General features: G+C 53.3%; 1 protein-coding gene across 1 annotated transcript in view; it reads right to left on the bottom strand.

Moving 5' to 3' along the window:
- Positions 1-23,031, bottom strand: part of SLC22A3 (solute carrier family 22 member 3) — a 57,902-nt gene that overhangs the window by 18,424 nt on the left and 16,447 nt on the right. Inside the window, exons 2-5 of the mRNA XM_028129849.2 lie at positions 16,511-16,614; positions 14,443-14,597; positions 13,135-13,303; positions 12,220-12,337 (exon numbers count right to left, since the gene is read on the bottom strand). Of these exons, the coding sequence (XP_027985650.2) occupies positions 12,220-12,337; positions 13,135-13,303; positions 14,443-14,597; positions 16,511-16,614 (546 nt within the window). The remainder of the gene's footprint in view (positions 1-12,219; positions 12,338-13,134; positions 13,304-14,442; positions 14,598-16,510; positions 16,615-23,031) is intronic.

Genomic DNA, 23,031 nt, shown 5'->3' with positions numbered 1-23,031 from the left:
AGCTCGGAGCGAGGAGCGTATGCCGGGCCCACGGGATGAAAAGGTTAACAAAGCAAATTTCAGCCCCCAAGTCGGATCTAGTGAAGGTATGGGAGGGTCTGAAAATCATGGTCTCTTTTCACATTTATGATGTGTCCTCAAACACATCACCTCCATTAGAGAGGTATGGAGGGCAGGCTTTGTCTCAGAGACGAGTTCTCATGTTTTAAAAAGAAACATTTGATTATCTTAGGGGAACATTCAGGCCATATATATATATATATATATATATATATATATATATTCTACCATATATGTCTACCACGGGCCACCTGTCCCTCACCACAGCCCGGAGTCTGTGTTTCAGCTGCTGATGGTGAGGTTCCTTACACACAGCCCACAGGTGCTAGGTGGTGAGCTAATTTAGACTCAGAAATGGGACCTTGATACGTGATGAATCTGCTTATTGGATGGTGCTCAGAAACTGACTCAGGAGCGAGACGAATAAAGTGGGTCCCTCCCTCACGCTCAGAACGGGGTGCACTCCAGAGGGACTAAAGGTGACGGGGACCTAAACGAGTCCTGGGCGTGACAGAGCCCGGAGCTCATAGCAGAATCGCTGTGATCTTGGGCGCCGGAGGTCACTTACACAAAACCCACAAAACAGTCAACAGGCGACAGTACACACTGATTTGACGTTCTCAGGTCAGTTTAAGGATTTGGGGCCAATTAAAGAAAATAGGCAACGTTACCGGGTAGTTCACATTGGAGGGAAGATGCTTGCCACAGCTGAAACCAGCAAGGGGATGTGTGCAATATCAGGGGAGATCCTACACCTGGGAGAGGACAAAGCTAATTCAATAAACCCAAGTCCAGGAAATCCAATACACACGGGCGAAGGCACGGGTGGCCACCCACGAGGAAGAACCCAAATAACAAGGTCACAGGCGCGAAGACATGCTGACTCGCCCTAGGAACCACAGATGTGCAACCGGAAACATGTGGGAGGCTGCGCAAAGTCAGAAGCCGCCGAGGACCCAGGTGGATGTGGGCAAAGGGACACGCAGGGACGCACACAGAAAGCCATGTGGCCTTGCTAGGGCTCTGAGCTGGCGGGTATCCCGGGCCCAGCAGTCCCACTCGTGGGCATCGCCCTCCAGGGGACCTCAGAGCGGTTCCGAGGGGACGTGGGTGAAATCACACACAGATTCGTGCCCATGACTAACAGGCGGACTGACCGATATCCAGTTAGAATATCTTTCTATTTATAATCAAACACAATCAAAATGAAAACACCGAAATGATTTCCAAGCACGACACATAAGATTGAAGCTGTTCTTCAACTTCAAATGCGAGGGAAATTTATATTTACTTCCATGAAGCGTATCTACCTGGTGAAAGTGAGTCTAGTCGAATAGGGAAGGCACTGTTGGTAACTGCGGAGACGGAACACAGCTCAGAGAAGAGGAGAAAGCTGTCTGGAGAGACGGGGGAATCACGGCATGTGGACTGCGTGTGGGGAGACATCTGAGAAGGGGACTATTATGCAGAAGTTGTTAAAAAGTAGGCATTTTGAACACAGTGCTCAGTAACTATTTGCTGAATAAAAACATGAACCAAGGACGATACATTCCTGCTGCGTCGTGTGGATCAACCCAGCTCTGCCTCTGGGACAGCCTCCCCTCGGTTACACGTAAATGGTTTTTCCAGACACGCGGCGACCAAAGGAAACGTTCGGCAATTCGGCGTGCAGTGTGGGAAGCAGGCTCACTGCCGTGAGGGCTGACCGGCTTGCGGAGCCGAGGAGCTGGCTGGTTAGTTTTCAAAAACAAAGCGTGCCGACCTCAGAACTGTGGCGAGAAAGGCGACGGTAAGAGACACCTTACCATCATGTCACCCCATTGCCCCCGAATAGTCTGTCCCCGGCTGAAGCTAGAGAAGCGTGTACGTACAGCACGTAGTGTTCCAGCCTGCAGACTGGATCTGGAACTGTCTTTAGCGAGGTGAGCCTGAGTGAGGTCGAAAGGGAAGTGCGGCCGCTGGATGACTCCGCGCCATCAGCACGCGAGGGCAAGTGCTTGAACTCATCGCACGCTGCCATAAAAATGACCGAGCTGAGTGCTTGTTCAACACGCCCCCACCCCCGCCTTCCTCTAGACCTCAGCTATGGGGGGGGGGGGGGGGGGGGGGGCGGTTGGCTCTGAAACGTAAGCAGGAAAGAAACCAGGGTTCGCCTTTGAGAGACGGTGAGGCGAGTGTACATCACGTTGCTCAACTCCTCCTGCCTGACGCGTAGAACTTGTCCTGAAGGTCGGTGAGAGGGCAGAATGTCATGGACGTGCGTGCATATTATTGAATCCAACAGAATGAAAGCATCTTGGAAGTTGTTGTCAAGAATCCTGTGTGTGTCAAGACTCTCTGGGGCCCTCGGCTTTCCCTGAGACCATCACATGACCCTAACTCCGAGCTCAGGCAACAGCTGTCCAGCAGATGGCCGCGTCTACGCTTACTGGTGCGTATAAACCCGGGACTCCTCCTCTTGGAGTCCAAGGACTTCTGGTTGATGTCAAAGAGTTTAATGGTTGCCACGTGACAGGAACTGCGCTTTCAGCTTCTGTTCACGGGAGGCCACGCGACGACACACGTTTACTATGAACTTAGCACCTTTCAACTCATTAGTCATCACTAATCACAACTGCATCTACCTCCATCTGAAAAACATAGTCCATACTTTGCCGTGGCTGATGTGGCTCAGTTGGCTAGAGTATCACCCCATGCACCGAAAGGTCGCGGGTTCGATTCCCGGTGAGGGCACATACCTGGGTTTGCGGGTTTGATCCCCCCGTCAGGGTGCGTACTGGAGGCGACTGATTGATGTATCTCTCCCACGTCAATGTTTCTCTCTCTCTCTTTCTCCCTCACCCTCTCTATAAAAATCAATGAACATGTCCCTGGGTGAAGATTAAAGAAAAAACCAGCAGGTGTTTATCCAAGACGTAAGCCTGGGATGCAAATGGCTTGTGCACTTCTGCAATGACGCCCTGGTCCCCAGGGATCATGGGGACAGACTGCCACGTGATTCCTCCTTCAACTCCGGGGCCGAGGTGACCGCTGCGGTGACAGCAGTGTGTCAGCGACAACGTTACCATCTGCTCAGCAGGGTTCCCCCCCCCTGGCCCCCTCCATGCCCAGTGCTAGGGACGATGACTAACGTGCTTTTACGCTAACGCTTCCTCCAGCAGAAGAAGTGTCCGCGGAGCAGGCCAGCGGAGGTTCCCCAGCTCCCCGACTCCTCCTGACGGTGGTGAGACCTCTCCGGCCTGAAGGCCGGCTTCCCTCCGCCGCCGTAGCGAAGGCGCATCACCATTGGGAGGAAAAAGGCGCCCCGTCCGTCCGGGCCCTTTGCTGTGCATTCAGCTCCACTGCCTTCCTCCCACAGCGCCGGATTCAGAGGAGAGAAAACAGGGCAGGCCCCAAACCTGCCCATCCAGCCATGGCGGGGTGGGTCCCGGGCCTGCTCCGCTCGTGCCGGTCCACGCGGAGCAGCGTTGCTATGGACACACCACCCGACGCTCTTCCCCAGCCGCTGCCAGACGTCGCTGCACTTCCATTTTTTAAATACGTTTTTATTGATTTCAGGAGAAGGGGAGAGGGAGAGAGGCAGAAACATCCATGATGAGAGAGAATCATGGATCGCCTGCCTCCTGCACGCCCCCTACTAGGGATGGAGCCCGCAACCCGGGCCTGTGCCCTGCCTGGGAATCGAACCCTGACCTCCTGGTTCATAGGTCGATGCTCAACTCCTGAGCCAGCCGGCCGGGCTTCATTTTATCTTTTCCAGGGAAGGAGGATCTAGCCCATGCACATCTAGCCCTGGTGCCTTTCACACCGTCTTCCTGGGGGGGACCTCGAGCTGAGACAGGCGGCTCTCGGCGCGTTTCCTCTCTTACCATTCAGCATTTCCTCCTGTTCCATGGACAGGAGCGCATCTGTGTCCACCTGGGGAACGCACACGCTTTCCCCCGCTCCCAGCCCACGTCCCCTGGTGACATGACCTCATGAAGAAAGGCCATTTCCTGGCGGGTGGGGGACCCAGGCGGCAGTGCTGTCATGGTAACAGCCGCCCTGGACCAGGAGTAACGCCCGCGAGCTGGACACACGGCTCTGGAAGCCGGACCCCCGTCGCCTCCGGAGCGGGGACGGCTCCCACAAAGAGCCAGTATGTTCTCATTCATTCAAAAGAGCTGGTGCTCCCTCATTCACGCACCGCAGGGAAGCGCAGTAATTTGGATCGCACCAGCCGGTGTGGCCAAAAGCACAGGAGGGGCGGGAGGCACAGAACAAAACACGGAGAAAGCCGCCCGGCTTCCTTTCTCGCTCACACAGAGCAGGGGGCCGCTCCCGGCAAAGGCCAAGGAAGCAGAAAACTTCCGTTACAGCGCGGGCAGGGGAGGCCAGCCGGAGCGGCACGCGCGCCATCCCCCAGGTCAGAGCCCGGAGCAGAAGCGCGGGCCGTCCGCAGGCTCGTTCCTTTGGTTCCCGGTTTTCACCGGGACTCGGGCCCGGACAGGAGGCAGGGAGGCCCTGGCCCTGCAGGGCAAGGGTCAGCCTTTAGGAAGGAAAGAGGGGGAGCCCGTGACCCCGGTTATGTAACTAATTAAAGAAGAACGAAGTGGCCCTGAAGGTCACTGGGCAGGGCTTGGAGCTCGGCCCTGTGTCAAAGCCGTTGGCCTTGCCTGTGGGGGTGGTGGCGCCTCAGGTCTCAGAGCAGGGAGTGTGGAGGGGGCAGAGGAGGCAGCGGGGAGGGAAGATGAGGGGGGGACTGACCTGTTCCCCCAGCAGGGAGGCCGGTGCGGGGAGGGGACACCCTCCCGTCTTCTCTGGGCTGGCCCTGCCCTCTATGGCCTGGGACCCCCTGGAGAATGGCACCATCATCAAGAAAGAGGGCGCAGCACTGAGCTTTGGGGCAAGGGATGAGAGAAGACGCAAGCTGCGGGGTCCGACTCTGGGGAGAAAGAACAGGCAGAAGACGGGCGGGCCAGGCCCCAGTCAAGCAGGCCGAGGTCGAGAGCCAGAGTGAGGACTACGTGGGAAGGGGGTCTGAGCGAGCTGAGTACGTTAAATACACACGTTCTCACAGGCCAGTGGTCGGCAAACTCATCAGTCAGCAGAGCCAAATATCAACAGTACAACGATGAAATTTCTTTTGAGAGCCGAAAACCGACTTCTGCGCATGGGCCACGAAGTTTCAATCACACCGTATGTGCGTGCCCGCACGTGGTATTTTATGGAAGAGCCACACTCAAGGGGCCAAAGAGCCTCATGTGGCTCGCGAGCCGCAGTTTGCCGACCACTGTCATAGGCCAAACACAGCAATAAAGTGGTTTAAGAAGTGAAATATCACTTTAAATAAAGGCTGTAAAAGTGTGGAAGGAAGGAAGGGAGGGAGGGAGGGAGGAAGGAAGGAAGGAAGGAAGGAAGGAAGGAAGGAAGGAAAGGAGGAAGTTAGGGAGGAAGGAAGGAAGGAAGGGAGGAAGGAAGGAAGAAAGGAAGGAAGGAAGGGAGGGAAGGAGGGAGGGGGAAGGAAGGAAGGAAGGAAGGAAGGAAGGAAGGAAGGGGAAGGGAGGGAGGGAGAAAGAAAAGGAGGAAGTTAGGGAGGAAGGAAGAAAGGAAGGAAGGAAGGAAGAAAGGGAGGAAGGAAGGAAGGAAGGAAGGGAGAAAGAAAAGGAGGAAGTTAGGGAGGAAGGGAGGAAGGAAGGAAGGAAGGAAGGGAGGGAGGAAGGAAGGAAGGAAAGGAGGAAGTTAGGGAGGAAGGAAGAAAAGGAGGGGTTGGGGGAGAAAGAGGCAGCCTGGCAGGCCCTGGGCTCCAGCCTGCACCCACCCTGGACGATGCTGGATCCCGCCGGGGGGCAGCCAGGCACCTTCCGGGCGGGGCTGGTGAAGGGGGAAGCCGGCAAGAGCTGACCTTGGCACCTTCCCCCGAGCACAGCCAGGAAGGTGAGGCCTGACCTGGTCACAGGGCCACCCCTCGTCTCAGTTCGCCTGCGACTCTCGGGCGAGCGCCGAAACTCCCACATGCCAGGACCCCCCCCCCACCCCGTCCTGGGTAACGGGCCGTGGCCGCCCTGCTCGCCAGCACCTGAGCCCTTCAGTGGCCCTGGGTGCTGCGCTCCGGCTCCTCATAGTGACCGCCACGCACACCGGGACCGACCGGCGGCCGCACACGGAGCTCACAGCCGCTCGCGCTCCGCCCTCAGCTCCCGGGGCGCTTTCCTGAAAGAGTTCAGCTTCGGACGAAGGGCTGGCCCAGGGATTTCAAGGGTTTTGGAAGGTGAGGCTGAGGCGGGGAGGCCTGTCCCTCCTGTCCTCCCTCAAAGCGCTCCCCTCGGGCGAGGCAGCTTGGCCCCTCCAGGCTGCAAGCTCACTCTTTCGGGGACACGCCCCTGGGATGGCACCTGATGCTCTGGAACCCCCCTCACTACCTTTCGGGCCACGTGAGAGTCCGCGGACCTGGAGGTGTTGGCCTGAATGTCCTTCCGAGGAAAGAACCTCTAACGCCCGCTGGGGAAGGACAGGCCCTCGGACTCCCAGCCCGCCGGCCGGCTCTCATGGCCTTCCTCAATGCAGCATCAGAAGTCCCCCTCTTCCTGACAGTCTAAAGGGCAGTGGCACGTGCATTACAGCGGTCACTTTCGTGTGTCACTTTAAGGCTTCGCTGGCAGAATCGACAGCCGCTGCGTGGCGTCCAGGACAAGGCATGCCCTCTGTTAGGGGAGCGCACTGCGTGAGTTCCCAGGGACCTCCTGTCCCACGTCTCCGAGCATTTTCTGGACGACTCCGTTCCCCTCTCGACACGGGCACGGCACTGGAGCCCGCCTGGGACTCCCGGGGCCTAACTTCCTTTCTCTGGACCTTTTAAAAAACGTGTATATTCTTATTGTTTTCAGAGAGGAAGAAAGTGGGAGCGATAGAAACATCAATGATGAAAGAGAATCATGGAGCGGCTGCCTCCTGCACGCCCTACACTGGGGATCGAGCCCGCAACCCGGGCCTGTGCCCTGGCTGGGAATCGAACCATGACCGCCTAGTTCATAGGTCGACGCTCAACCACTGAGCCACACCGGCCGGGCTCTCTTGGACCTTTTGAAATAAATTCCATGCAGACAGTTTTCAAGTCCCAAGACTGAGATGATAACTGCACACCACATCGACAGAGCCAGCACAGTGTATTGTGGGACCAAAATACCACACAGCCTTCCCGACCTTCTGAGAGCCGGGATCCTGGCGCGGTTCCTCTTTCGGAAGAACAGAAACTACGTTTATCAAAACCCCCCTTTGTCAGAGACAGACATTCCACGCTGGAAAGTCCCTCTGTGTCCATGTTGTTTGTGTGACAATTCATTAACTACAGAAGACATGGTTGGAGGTCTCCCTGGGAACAGGAACTCTAAAACTTCGCCTGGCATTTTCTAATGAGGTTTGAATCTTCTCCATTTTGGAACAATATCAAAGAGTGGGATCATGTACATTGATGATGATCCCTTCAGGATCAGAAAGCTCAGATGTCAGTTCTTATTTTTTAATCTTTACCTGAGGGTACTGAATTTTTTAGAGAGGAAGGGAGAGAGAGAGACAGAAATATCGATGCGAGAGAGAAACATGGATCGGTTGCCTCCCTTACCTGCCCTGACCAGGGATTGAACCCGCAACCTAGGTATGTGTCCTGACCGGGAATGGAACCCTAACATTTTCATGTAAGGGACAATGCTCCAACCAACTGGGCCACCCAGACAGGGCTCAAACGTCAGTTCATGATGTCACCTAACCATGTCGCCATGGGAACTGCCTATGAGCATGTTTATGTACGAATGAGTACCAATGTACCATCTGGTACAAACGTTCCTCTACTTACGACTGATTTAAGATTTTTCGACTTTATGAGGATGCGAAAGTGATACACACAATAAGTTATGACATAGTCAACCCTTGATTATAAAACAGGTTTTGTGTCACATGACTTTGCCCAACTGGAGGGCAATGTGAGTGTTCTGAGCACCTTTCAGGTAGGCCAGGCTAAGCGGTAATGTCCAGGAGGTTGGGTGTTTTAAATGCATTTCTGACTAATGATATTTTCAACCTATGATGGGTGTACCAAGACATGACCCTGTTGTAAGTTGAGCAGCATCTGTACGTACGTTTTAAGAATCTGTAAATTAGCTATGAACAATGAACTGTATTGGACTATCGTAAAAATAAGGAAATCACAATCATGCTTTATTATTTTTTTGGGTCAACAGAGCACAACAATATCACTAATAAATACGGACATATTCAGGTCTGTAGTATTAGAGGCTCTTTGTTAGCTGGAGGTGTAATATACAATTTTCCACCAGCACATTCCATACAAAGACAAGAGGCGGAGGAATGTAGGGGAGAGGCGGGGATCTTTAAAATAAGAGCCTTTAAAATCCTTTAAAAAAATGAAAACAAAACTGCCGCTAAGTTACTCCCACAGCTAGTACTCTAGTTGTGTAATCCAGGTCAATGGCTGTTTGGTCAATGCACTGGTTGGCTATTGATAAATAATGCTGCATAACAAACAACAACCTTAGTGGCATAAAGTAACGAGCATTCCCTTAGCCCGCACGTCTGTGGGTTGGCTGGGAGACCGCTGATCTAGGTTTGGGGGAGCTTTGCCGGAGCAGCTCGGTCTCCTCTGGGGCCAGTGAGAGATCTGGGAATATTCTTCTCACTGCGACGGCTGAAGTGCAGAGGTCAAACCCAAACACACAAGCCCATTTCAAGACTCCTGCGTCACAGCTGATGACCTACCATTGGCCAAAGCAACCACATGACCAAGCTCAAGGTCAACGGGCAGGGCATTCACTCCATCCACCGTGGGAGCTAAGCAAATTCCATTGCCATGCCCAACATCAAAGGAGCCAGGGAATATTTCCACCCAATGGAAAGGAGGGGGGTGTGAATATTTCAAACAATAATGTAATCGACCACAATCCGAGGTCATCCAGATAACTGAAAACGTGTTGAATCACTAAACCCTCCTCTGGCAATTGAACCAGGTGTGTAAGCGAATCCTCCTCCCACGTTGGGTAACTACCTAGAGCAGTGATGGTGAACCTATGACACGTGTGTCAGCACTGACACGCGTAGCCATTTCTGATGACACGCGGCCGCATACCGAGGATGAAACATTTGCTGCTCCTGAGGATGAAACATTTGCGACTAGAGTCTTGGAGTTAGTTTTTTCCTCAAAGTGACACACTACCCGAGTTATGCTCAGTTTTTTGGCGAAGTTTGACACACCCAGCTCAAAAGGTTGCCCATCACTGACCTAGAGTTTCACAGTCCGCCCCTCCTTTGATTCCTTCCCGTTTTTCTATAGAGCTTCCTATGAGCTCAACCCACTTGCCTTGTTTGCATTGCTTTTTTAGAAAGAGGAAGGGAGAGGGGAGAGAGAAACATCAATGTGAGAGAGAAACATTGATCGGCTGCCTCCGGCTCACCCCTTACTGGGGATCAAGCCCGCAACCCAGGCATGTGCCCCGACCGGGAATCGAACTGGTGACCTCTTGGTTCATGGATCAATACTCAACCACTGAGCCACGCCAGCTGTGCTGCCCTGGTTTTCGATTTGAGGCTTTCTTTGCTGTGAACCATAGTTGCAGTATTGGTATATCCAGAGAGCCTGACATTCGGATCGCCTGCATGTCTACCTGCTGCTGTCTCTTCACCAGTCAGCGGCCAGCCAGGAACTTTGGCAAATGAAAGCCGAGGGGTCAGTGAGCCAGAGCCAGAGGTGATTCCCCCAAGAAAGGAGTGACGTCCATGTGAAATACAACCGGCATGATTTATAGGACAGCCAACTCTCAGAATAATCTACCTGGCTGAATGTTAGATCGAATCCAACATTGCCCCAATTTCTTCTGCTAAAATAAAAGACAAAAGATCAGCCTTAAAAATCCCCTGAGCAGGAAAAAAAAAAAAAGTTTTATCATACAAACAAGGCTTTACTTAGATTATCCTGCAAGGCTAACTTGACCTGAGTCATTTCTTGCTTATCCCTCTGGAAATTATAAGCAAAACGTGAACTGTTTCCTGAGGTTGATCCGCCATAACTACCGACCGGTGGCCTATCATTTTAGAAAACGTAATATTCTAACCCATCACTGCGAAGCACAGTCAGGGACATGGGCCGCAGTTACTTGAGTCACTGAATGGAGTGGCCTTCTCACTATCTGAGCTGCTTTACGACAATGTATCCGAGCCTCATTTCATGTTGACTTGAAGGCTCCCTGTTTCAGCTTCCTCTCTGGTGTTTCACAATAACCTTTTGCTAATTACTGCCTGTGATTAGTTAGTCATTACTAATTACTAAAGTGAGGCATCAACTTTTCTTTGGTTACTTCTGAACTTTCCACATTTCCCATTCCCTTCACTAAAGCCCAGTGGGTCAGTAGTCCCAGTGTGTAGTGAATTTAGGGTGTCTTCTGTAGTATGGAGAATCCTGGGGTCACTTTAGCTAGTCTTCCGGTACCCCTAAAACAAACTGGGACCCCTGGTGCCAGCGACGGAACAGGCTGGGGTTGGGAGGTCGGCAAGGCTCTGTGACGAGGGGAACACGGAGCTGCACCCTCTAGGCCAGCTCTGCCTCAAGCCGCAGTGACCTCTGTGGTGCGCATGGATTCGAAGCGGCCAGTGGGTCCACGGGAGTGGCCTGAACTGGACACTCACAGGATTGATACAGCCACTGCCCGGGGAACCACCCTCTGGCCTCTTCGTAATTCTCATGATAACACGGGACATGCCCGGGTAATGTGTGTTTTCAAAACCTTGATTTAGCGCTTACCTAGGCTTAGCTTTGGGGCGACACGTGCCATGTCTTCAGGGTACTGCTGAATGGAGAGCACAAATATTCATCTGACTCATAAGATTGAGTACAAATGACCACACATCGGAGCCAGCTGTGAAGACCGCTAGCTAGTGTGTTGAGAGAAGCTGAGCAGGAATACCCAGCTGACTGTGCTCCGAGAGCAGCAGGGATCCACTGGTCTTAGTGGCTAACCAGACGATGTCGTAGCTCCACCGTGTACTTATGATCTGTGAGCCTCAGGCCCATCACTAATCTGCTCCCAACAGGGGCACCTGGTCACTGGAACCCTCGTAAACACAGCCCACTGCTTACAGCCTAACGTGAGGGCGAGAGGAGACGGCAGAAACCCAGACATATCTGAGCAGCTCCGGGGCCGGAGAGGCGGCGCTAAAACCAACAAAACCTCGCGTTTCACCAGAAGGCTTCTATCAAAACAAACTGGATGCTACGAAGAAAGCAATGTTCGCAACCTCACGTTCTTAAAGGGTTGTGTCCAAGCTTCATATCCTCCCCGAATTCTTCACTGACTCCTTTCATAATAACCTTCTGTTATTCCACATTCACTTACGTCTCTGCAGCTCAGCACGGCCACCTGTTTTAATGCTGTCCCCTAGTTATTCTGGGGGTGCTCCAAACACATTATTTTATATGCTGTCTCCTAGTTATTCTGGGGGTGCTCCAAACACATTGTTTTAATGCTGTCCCCTAGTTATTCTGGGGGTGCTCCAAACATGTGTGTGTCTTCAACTGCACATCAGACCTTCCTGAAGACAAGTGATGAGCTTTTTTAATCCCCCCAATTTCTCTTAGAGCAGCAATACAGGGGTACCCAAAAGCCTTAGCTGGAGGAAGCAAAGAAGAAAGAAGGAAGGAAGAGAGAGATGGAGGGAGAGAGGAAAGAGGAGGGGGATAAGGCAGGGCAGCCAGCATATGCACTTCTAAAGGCTGAAGTATTACGTTCTGGTTCAAGCTCTGGTTCACATACACAGTGCTTCTGAGACTAAAGGCAAAGACAAATCTTGAGACTCAACTGAACGTCCAGAAGAGATTTCTAGTTTGTTCAATGACGATGAATGAAGGAGTCGATACAATGGGGCCGTACAGCAGGCCGAGTACAGTGATTCAGGTAGCCTGGTGCGTCTATGAAGTGTGGACTAAATGGCCAGTGAACCTCAACACAACGCTACTACACTTCACCAACGCTTCTGCTTTAACGCACCTTCTGATCCTCGCCACGGTTTTCTTTTTTTTTTAGCCAAACTAACATGACTTAGCGGTTTGGTAACATGTGCATCAGCGACGAATTCACCCACTTTAGCCACGGCCGTGTTAGGGACAGGTATCAGTACCTCCGAGTAGCTGGGCGAGAGGAACTTCCCGTTGCACTTGGCAATGCTCCGCAGGATCTTTAAGGCCTCGTCTCCTTTCTTCCGAGTCACCAGCCAGCGGGGAGACTCGGGAACCGCCCTGGAAGGAGAAAGCATTTCTGAGTTACGAGTCGGAATGTCAAAACCTGGACTTTTATGACTCGAGTTTCTCTATCAAGATGGGTCTTTCCATTCGATGCAAATGTAGGAGAATCTTCGAGTTTAGAAGATTCTCAAAAACACAGGTGATCTTTGCAGGTTTATTGTGGAAGGAAAAGATGCCCACTCGATAGCGGGACCCTTGCTCACGATACACACAGTTACATATTCCATCGCTCTGGCAAGACCAGGTGCCTCTTGGGTTAACACCCCAAATGATGTAAGCAGCTTTGCCCATGGATTAAAGTGAGAGGAATGACTGAAATAGGTTCACTCCACTAGGAGTCCAATGCATAGACCTGCAGCTTTCTGGTGCCATTTCTCACGCTCTTAACATTTCCTTATTCCTCAGAGAATCTCTGAGCAACATTAATTTGCTTCACAGAATATACAGAGGAGCGAATCAATGTCACTGCGTTTATTTTGTGTTGAAATACTTGTTGGCAGATATGTGTGGGGGTTTTTTTGCCTTGTAGTTTTCATGAAGATATTACAAAATAAAATATAATTTGTGTTTTGCTATTTCATTAATTTAGTTGAGTAACAACTATTAGTCAAATAATCAATAAATCATCTCTATACATTTTCCAGTTCTCTAGCAATTCTCAACGCCCACTGCCATTCTGCCGATGCTAGCACAAGCCCTGGATGGTTTTCATGTTCACGATGCCCTAGAAGCGCAGCGTGCGCACTGCCATGGGGTAAGCATGCATTCAATGACGACGGACGCCACGTTACCAGTAATAGAGGAGGAAGAGGAAGTTGGGCAGCGTGATGGCCAGCTGGATGCCCTGCCAGTTGGGGATGAAGTAGGCGATTCCCGGGAGAATTATGATTCCCAGAGTGAAAAACATCTGAATCACGATTCCCACAATCCTCCTCTGCTTCGAACCCACGATTTCTGTCACTGAGGGGAAACAAACACAGAGGCCGGGGAACCTCAAGATCGGTTCCGACGCGAACAAACACAGGCTGCACCTGCTGCATCGCCCGCGTGGCTCGAGGGCCACGGAGCTCGCCCAGCCCCAGCCTCCCCGGCGGGCGGGCGCGGGAGCGTGCTCCCAGACAGCCTGGCAGTCACCCGCGGCCTCCCGCCCCTCTCGCACCAGCCCGCACTCCTCTGGGGATACAGAATGCTTCATATTTCAGAGTTATCCCTTCCGCCCAGCCAGCGATAGTCAACCCTCCTAACACTCTCTCCTTCCTCGCCCATTAGAAGACCTTCCGAGGGTCTCCAAAGGGGCGCTGCTTGGGGAGGAACTGCCTAGCCCCGTGGTCGGCAAACCGCGGCTCGCGAGCCACATGCGGCTCTTTGGCCCCTTGAGTGTGGCTCTCCCACAAAATACCACGGGCGGGCGCGCACGCACAGTGCGATGGAAACTTCGTGGCCCGTGCGCAGAAGTCGGTTTTCGGCCTGGGCGAGACTATTTTGAAGAAGTGGCGTTAGAACACTCAAGGGGCCAAAGAGCCGCATGTGGCTCGCGAGCCGTGGTTTGCCGACCACTGGCCTAGCATAACAGGAGGGAGCGGGAGCCCAAGGATCGGGAGTGACCCTCAAATCTCCCTGGTCACCCATCCACCGTGACTCGCGGAGGGGACCGTCCAGACGCCCCCGGAAACAGCCCACGGCAGCGGCCAGGACTCTCGCAGTGGCATGAGCGAAGAGCGGAGGGACGGGTCCTCTCCTGCACGCCCAGAGGTCACCCTCCAGTCAGGGGAGAGCCGAGGCCCCCTAACCGGGAGGCTCCTCGCGGGCAGTCCCACTCGGCGTGCGGCCACGCTCTCCACTTACGCGGAAGGAACAACACGGGAGAGTCGTCTCGAGCTCTACCACAGAAACACACGGAACATTCTTCAAAAATGTTTCAAGGAACTACTGAAATTTTAATAAAAATCAATCTCTCATAAAGCAAAGCAAAACAACCCTGTGATAACAGTATGGCCGTGCTGGAGAGGGGTCACCCCGTATTGCGGGACAGTCCATGTTTGGTCCCAGAGTAAGGTGGCACTGCCGTCCCAGAGAGGCAGGGGCCAGGCATGACTTACCAATCACGTAGCAGGTCATCCACGTCCCCTTTCCAAACACGCCTTGTAAGAAGCGGAAGACCACAAACACGGGGAAGTTTGGCGCGAATGCCACCACCACGCCGGTGACGCCAACCCCGAAGCAGGATATCAGGTAGACGAGGATTCGGCCGTACCTGCGCGGGAGAGGACGGCGCCTGAGCCACGCTCCGCCCGCTGCGGCCTGAGGGCGGTGCCGCTGGGGGGGGGGGGGCAGGACGTGGGTAAGTTCCTTCTGCGCGCCAAGACTCCGCTTGCTCGCTTCTGTTTTTTTGTTAGTTTGTTTTACTTTTCGACAGTGAAAATTCTTCATAAAGTCCAAGCCAACGTGAGATGTTCTTTTGTATTTTATGTCGCCATTTACATCATATGATTAAGTAGTTTAGGGAAAGGGAACAGGGTACCGGGTACAAAAAAGCGGCCAGTCTGCTGCTGAATGGTTCCGTAGCGTTGTGCCGAGTTATCGGCTGTGAAAATCTGTCGCCAATGACCTTTAAGAGATTTGACCTGATAACATTTCCCTGGCACTGCCCGCATCCCTCGCTCACAGGTAGAGCATCTTGCCTGTCAGCGGAGCGGAGGCAGAAGCGGCCTCCTGTCCAATCCACTCCCCGCCCTCCTGCGGGGGCTCCTCAGAGCTGCGGCCTGTTTTCCTGTTTGGTACCCTTTCCTTCCAGGCTCCGAAGAGGAGGAGGAGCTGAGAGATGGCTGCCCGGGTGGTGAGGCGGAGGTATTCCTGGGTCTGTCGTCTCCCCAGGACCGAGACGTCTCCCCCTAACACAGCGGGGCCCCTAGAACACCGGCCAGCACCAGTTCCTCCGTGTGAAGACATGTTTGTGGGTGGTGCCAGGAACACATGCAGAAGAAGCAAACGCCAATGTTCAACTAAGAAGAGCAACAACAGAATGAAAGCAGTGCGTACGAAAAAGACGCCGCTCAATTCCAAACCGCAGGCAGCCGGGAGAGGACGCGCTGCCTGGGGAGGTTAAGAAAGGAAAGATGGGTTGAAAGGGCTGGAAGTAAAAACACCAGAAAAAGACACGGAAAACACGGGAGAGAGCCCCGGACACGGAGGACCAAGGAGCAAGTCGCGTGCAGAAGAGGGCCGTGGGGGACAGCAAGAGGAGCTCAGGGCGGACGAAGGGAAGGACAGGAGACCGAAGACGCCACCGTCCTGACGTCCTGGTCCGGTCAAACTCAGGTCGTCACTGGCCACAGGGTGTGGGGTGCTTTGTCGCCTGGAGTTAGTGCATTCGTTGCTGTGGGCAGGTCTCTGGGGGTACCCTCAGCACCGCCCACGGCAAACATGGTCGCCAGGTCCCACCAGGCCGGGCTGGAGTGCCCGGAGCACTGGTCAGCCAGATGTGCCAGCCCTGCCCCTGGGCTGGCGGGTCCGGAGAGTGGGGTTAAACTGCTACAAGCATTTCCGTCGTCGGAATTGGGATGAAGGAATCGCCAGACATGAACAGAGCAGCTAGCACCCACAGTGCGGGACACGAAGCATCTGAAGCGAAGGCGTGACCATCGGAGCCACGGGCACGCACTGCGCCTGCCGCGGCCTGGGCCACTCGTGGGTGCTGGACAGTAGCTACGACGCCCTTAGGAGTTTGAAAACCTTTTCTCTGCAGAGCGTTAAATCTGTGGACTAAAAGACAGGTCTCTTTTTTTTAATTAAATGAAATGAAACTGGGAGGGGCTGCCCTACGACTAAATGAATCCATCGCCAGGGAGTTGGGGAAGCCAGAGACTCAGCTCCGCGGTGGCAGCAGCGCCCGCCAGCCCCCACCTTCATCCCCCCCCGCCCCCCGCCGTGCAGCCGCCACCTCGCTGGGCCGGGTCCCCAGGACGCCCTCCCGCCCGCGGAGCAGCCCCCCACTGCGGCTCGAGGAGAAAGGACATGCGGTTTAAGAAGGAAAGAAAAGCCTGTCAGGAGGACAGGAAGGACCGTGGCGCTGCACTCAGCAGGAATATTTCTCTAACCGTGGCCCTCTCAGCCCCACCCCCCCCGCTGGGACACGGTGTGTGAAGCGGCTGTCGCCCTGCAGCCTACCTGTCCGCTGCGTAGCCCAGGGTGAAGGCTCCGGCCAGGAAGCCCAGGTTCAGGATGGCTTGTGTGAGGTCCAGCATCCAGGCATTGGCGCACACCAGGTCAAACTGGAGGACAAGGAAACACACAGAGACAGGGGGCTAGCTTAGCCTCAAAACACCGGCCTCATCTCGCTACGGGTCCGTGATCTTCAAACATGCTTGCTCGTATGCTCCTTGAATAAAATGTAAACATTGGTCACGTGCATCTTTTACATCGACTTATAAATATTTTCTGCCAGTTGCAATAACGGCCAAGGGTGTGATTTCTTTTTAAATATATATTTTTTGTTGATAGTATTACAGATATCTCCCATCCCCCCCACCCCCTTCTCCCAGGTCCTACGCCCCCCAGGTCAGGGATGAGGGGCCGCAGGCTCTGGAGCGCTGTGGCGGGCCGAGCCGCCGGGAGAGCTGCCCGTCCTGCCCTCCCCTCCTCGCTCTCTGGCCCCTCCAAAACGGCTGCCGTGCGAACGCTTTCATTAACCCCCCTCCTGCTCAAAACGCCTAGCCTGGCCTCCGGTTCCGGGGCTGGGGACCGGCCATCTCTTCAGAGCACGAAACTAACTCACGTACCGGTAAGGAGAAGCACACACGTGCGCACGCACACACTCACACACGTGTCCAGAGGGAGCGGACACTCGTCCACCGACCTCAGAGGCGTGTGTGTGATCGCGGGGCCGCGGCCTCCCGTCCGCTCCGGCTCGCGGCCTGCTGTCGCCGCGCTCGGGGCCGGCAGCGTCTTTCCTGCTCCAGGAGCGGCCAGCGGACCCCGAAGCCAACGGGCATCCCAGGCGAAGGCCCTTTTCCCGAAGTGAAGTGCTAGGGCTTGTAGCTCCCGGGGAGACCGACACCTCTCGTCCAGTGTACCCAAGTCCGAGTCAAAGCCGCAGATGGCCGTGTCTTTTCCCGGAGGCCGTCTATCCAGAACAAGAGAGGAATCTTGTTCCCAGCGTACACATGCCAGGATTTCAAAAACTACGTTTGACTGCTCATGAATCCCCGCGCACCCACGCTGCTCCTCATTGTCCCCGCAGCCACTGGCAGACCGGACAACCGCTGCCCTCGGCCCGAGCAGAAAGCCGATCTGACCCAACGCTCCGACAACGGCGTCGGTGATGCTGGAGGGATTACACGGCTTCGTGGCGCAGAAAGCACAACTCTAGAGCAATTAGATACCTCAGAGGGGTTTGCAGCCGAGGGCTTTTCTTAGCGCTTCCTGGTTGTTGGAATCCAAACAGACGTAACGTGAATTTGAGTTGTCATGATAACTGCCAGGGCCAGGTCCTATTGGACGTGCCTTCACGTTCTGGTTCTACGTGATCCTTTAAACGGGAGCAGCAGAATGTCTCCCACATACGAAGACCCAGGGAATAAATAAGGCGGGAAATGCAGGTGTTCAAAAAACCTGGACACTCGGGGGGGACTCGCCTGCTCCTGAACCCCCGGGGAAAGGGCCCCGAGGACTGGCAGCTGCCATCACGCCGTCGTCTTGAGTGAACGCACATACGAGCTTGTGAGCTTAGAACATCCCAGGGTTCTCCGCCAGGAGGTCCCACTCAGCGCTGTTGGTGCTGTTGAGGGAGAAGGGAAGACTCCGGCATGACCTATGAGCCCAAGATGTGATTTTCTAAGAATGAGGCACAAACTCAACCAGTGCTGATCAGCTCTTAGGTCGAAATCAGTGGCCATTAAACTCTTCATCCGTGTTAACAGCATCACGTACGCCTTCAGCTTGACCCTAGTGCAGTGGTCGGCAAACTCATTAGTCCACAGAGCCAAATATCAACAGCACAACGATTGCAATTTCTTTTGAGAGCCAAATTTTTTAACCTTAAACTTCTTCTAACACCACTTCTTCAAAATAGACTCGCCCAGGCCGTGGTATTTTGTGGAAGAGCCACACTCGAGGGGCCAAAGAGCCGCATGTGGCTCGCGAGCCACGGTTTGCCGACCACGGCCCTAGGGTGTGGGGTGCCCCGGCTACATTTATCACTGGCCAAAACAGTGTCCTGTGCACCTCCATGGGCAGGTTCCATTTCAAACCAACAAGAAGACACCATCACGGAGCCTAATGACGGTTCAGAACGATGGTAATCCCAGCGAAAATCATCCGGGCTGGGCCTCCACGAGGGGAAAGGGTGTCACTACGGATCCTCGGCCTAACAAAAACATCTGGAACGTGATCTGGGGGCACTAATTGGGCAACTTAATTTAATACCAACGACGAGTGCTTTTAGGGTTCGCAAGAAGCACCAGATGAGCTGCAGGTAGAGAAGCGGATCCTCAGCTGTTTCCCGGCGGCCCCACGGGCGTGGTTGGCATGGGGATGCAGACAAGGCTGGGGGTGCCAGCGAGGTGCGTGCCTGGTTCCCACCTCGCTGAGGAGCTTGTCCATGGCCAAGGGAGTCCAGGTCAACTCCTATGAAGCAAGGGCAGAGCCATCGAGATCGAACGTGAATGGGACTGGCTGTCCTGGTAAATACAACAGGACTTCAGAGCAAGAAATGACCTGGGTGCCCAGCCAGTCAGACGCACGAGGAAGGTGGGGCATAAACAGGCCCTTCCACAATGAGCTGGATTCAGAGGGAAATTCAAGGGAAAAGAAGGGTATTTACTTGAGCAGGGTGACGGCAGCCCAGACACACGGACAGGAGCATGAATGCTCCGAGGTGCAGATCTGCCTGCGACACACGGGGTGCCCGGCTCAGAGTTTAAGCTGAGGAACCTATGGGGAAGGGAGTGAGGTCCAGGGGGCGGGACAGGAAGTTTCTTACTCAGGAAACCAGAGGCATCTTAAAAGCTCAGGCTAGAGGGAGGAGGAGCTGCTAAAGGAGAGGAAAAGTCTGGAAGGTTGAACGTGGAAAGGCCCAGAGCAGATGGCCTGGCTCCAGGACAGAACAGGATTCCAGGGAGATGAGAGACAGGGAGGAAGCCCGGGAGTCTGCACCATCGCCTGGAACAGGAGGCCCTCACCGGCATAGAGGCCCCTGTGTAATATTTTCAACAATAAAGATTTTTAAAAACAAAAACAAAAACCAACCCCTCACACTCATTCCTGGCAGATGGCAGCTCTCACGTGTGGCCATCCCTCCCTGACCGCAAGCCGGATGCACAGGCAGGACTGGGGTTCTGCGTGCCGGCCCCCCGAGGTGGTCCTTCAGGTCTCCCGGGGCACCGTTAGTCTACGCCTTTTTTCTTTCTCAGGACTGGGTCATTTCTATTGGTCTACCTTCAAGTTCACTTACGCTTCCTCCTGCCATTTCCCATCTGCTATTGAGCCCATTTGGTCAATTTGTCATCTCAGTTTATTATAGTTTTCAGTTCTAGAATTTCCACTTTTAAGTTTCTGTTTCTCTGTTGAGATTCTCTATTATTCATTAAGACCATTTTTCCTTTAATTCTTTGAACCTAGTTTAATTGTTTGAATGCATTGATAGCTGTCTTAACGTCATTGGCTACTAAATCCAACACCTAAGACCACTAGAGTCAGCCCCGTTTGGCCACCTTTGCCACTCTGCCCCCACCTCCCACCCCCCACCTCCTCCCATGATCACATTTCCTGTTCTTTGTCTTATTGGCTTGAGCTGCCAAAGGGCAGGGCTTGAAGCTGGCAGAGAACAGTCACGTCGGTGATTCCTGTTGTGCTCTCCTAATGGTTGGAGGCTTCTGTTCCGGTGGGAGGTTCACGGGTCTGGACTCGCTCTGCAAACTCGGGCAGCCTGTGATCCCGCAGTCGGTAACTTAGCTCACTGTTATGGCTTCTTGGCAGTGGCCTGGTGCAGCCTGGCCCTCTGGTGGTCACCACTGGGATTTGGAGGAGGTTACATTCAGGTTCCAGGATGTGTGCTCTCCGTGGCTCTCCTGCTGCTGGGGAGTCTCCCCCCAACTTCCAGCTGGCCCGCCCGTGGGAGGCTGTGCTCTCACGTCCCCCCAGGGATGGCTTGCGCTTTCTGCCACCCACGGTGTGCCTGAGCTGCGAAATGCAGTCAGTTAATAAGTGAAAGAGAATTTTTATGTTATTTTTTTAACACAAATTTAGTTAGATCAAATTGGAAATTAGCACACTTTGGTGTGCTACATGATAATATTTACATAATACCTACTTGATAATATTTAATTTCTACATTTAAAATCGCATAAAATTAGCTTTCAGACTATAAAATAATTCTAAAGTGAATGTCTCATTTCATTCAGAAGATTAACTAGCTCATCTGTAATAATAAAAGCATAATATGCAAATCAACCGAATGACTGAACAGCAGAACGACCATCTGGACGACCTTCCGGATGACCACGCTATGACACGCACTGGCGCCAGGCCAGCCAAGGTGGGTGCGATGCGATTGGTCGGGAGGCCCGCCATCACCCCACGATCGCCCCGAAGGTGGAGGCCCAGGCCACCCTCTGTGGGGCGATTGATGAGGGGACTCCACAATCGATCACCTCAAAGAGAGAGGCCCAGGCCACCGGCCAACGGGGCGATCAATCGAGCGTGAGGGTGGGGAGACTCCGCAATCGCCCCAAAGAGGGAGGCCCAGGCTACCCTCTGCGCAGCGATTCAATAGTGAAGTCCCGGCCGGGTGGGTGGGACCTCTGGTCACCCCAAAGAGGGAGGCCCAGGCTACCTGGCTGGTGACGCTGTGGCGAGTGTGTGGGGCCAGCCAGCGTTCGCCCACAGAGGGAGGCCCAGGCCAGCCAAGCAATTGCACCCCACGCCTGTTGCCTGCAGAGGGAGGCAACTGGTGGTAGGTCGCGGGGGGGGGGGGGGGGGTGGAGAGCAGCACCACACAGATGGCAAGCAGTGGCAGTGGCGGGGGCGGGGCCAGCTGCCAGCAGCCGGGGGAAGGAAAGCCCCGATAGGCTCTGATCGCCGGCCAGGCCTAGGGACCCTACCGGAGGGGTCCCGGATTGTAAGAGGGCGCAGGCCAGGCTGAGGGGCACACAGCCCGCCCCCCCCCGCCCCACCCCACGGACAAATTTCGTGCACTGGGCCTCTAGATATAAATGGGCCCTTCAGAATTTCCTAGTTAAATTTTTTTCTCTACTCCACTGAACTATTGGGAATGTAACTGAATGAAGGGTTAGTGTCATGAAGTGGGAGGTTGGAATCTCAGGCGTAAAGTATTGCTGATGTTCTTCTCTTCGCCCCTGCCCCTCCACATCACATTAGCTCCCTCCTGGCTCAGCTTTCCAGATCGATAGAAAGATGGTGGCCGGAGGAGACGTGACAATAATCTCTTCGCCAGCCGAAACCGGTTTGGCTCAGTGGATAGAGCGTCGGCCTGTGGACTGAAAGGTCTCAGGTTCAATTCTGGTCAAGGGCATGTACCTTGGTTGTGGGCACATCCCCAGTAGGGAGTGTGCAGGAGGCAGCTGATCGATGTCTCTCTCTCATCGATGTTTCTGGCTCTCTATCCCTCTCTCTTCCTCTCTGTAAAAAATAAATAAAAAAAAATATTTTAAAATAAAATAAATAAGCTCTTCTCCAACAAGGGGTCTCTATCATTATGTCATTACTCTTACGAGTTGTACAGATATACTTTAAGAAAATAAGATACACCAATTTACTACTTCTTTCTTAAGCTTAATTAAATATCTGTCTTAATTTCCATGTTAAACCTTGAGGACACTGTTGGATAAGTTTAACACTTAGCGTTTAGAACAATGTACTCGCCCACCTTCCCCGAAAGCAGAGTTCGCAGAGAGCTCTGCACAGTGCCTGACTCACGTTGTGCAGTGTGCTCAGTCCCGGAGACCCAGGCCCGCCGGAGTGCTGGGAGGAGCGGGCTCCGTGGAAGCTGCTTCGTCACACACACGCTAACACCTGACACTGGAATTCAAGCCTCGCAGGGGACACCTCCTGCCTAGAATGGGTCTGCTGAGCAGCTGTCTTTATTACTCAAGTAGTAATCTACCTTAGAATAATAACAGGTCCTGCATATGGTATGAGAAAGAATGTTTTTAAAAAATATTTTTCCTCAGGGAAAAGGAAACAAAAATAAACAAACAAACAAAAACAAACAAATGGGATTACATCAAACTAAAAAGTTTCTGCACAGCAAAGGAAACCAGCAACAAAACGAAAGCAAACCCACTGAATGGAAGAAGATATCCATCAATAATACATCCAAGAAGGGATTAATATCCAAAATGTATAAAGAACTCAGACAACTCAACACCATAGAAACCAACAATCCAATTAAAAAATGGGCAAAGGACCTGAATAGACACTTCTCCCAAGAGGACATACAGGTGGCCAAGAGACATATGAAAAAATGCTCAACTTCACTAATCATCAGAGAGATGCAAATTAAAACAATGAGATATCACCTCACACCTGTCAGAATGTCTACCATCAATAAATCAACAAACAACAAATGCTGGTGAGGATGTGGAGAAAAGGGAACCCTCATGCACTGTTGGAGGGAATGCAGATTGGTGTGGCCACTACTGGAAAACAGCATGGCGTTTCCTCAAAAATTT

This window comes from Eptesicus fuscus, chromosome 10, assembly GCF_027574615.1.
Source record: "Eptesicus fuscus isolate TK198812 chromosome 10, DD_ASM_mEF_20220401, whole genome shotgun sequence".
In the NCBI taxonomy this organism is placed as follows: domain Eukaryota; kingdom Metazoa; phylum Chordata; class Mammalia; order Chiroptera; family Vespertilionidae; genus Eptesicus; species Eptesicus fuscus.
This window is presented reverse-complemented; position numbering and strand designations above follow the sequence as displayed.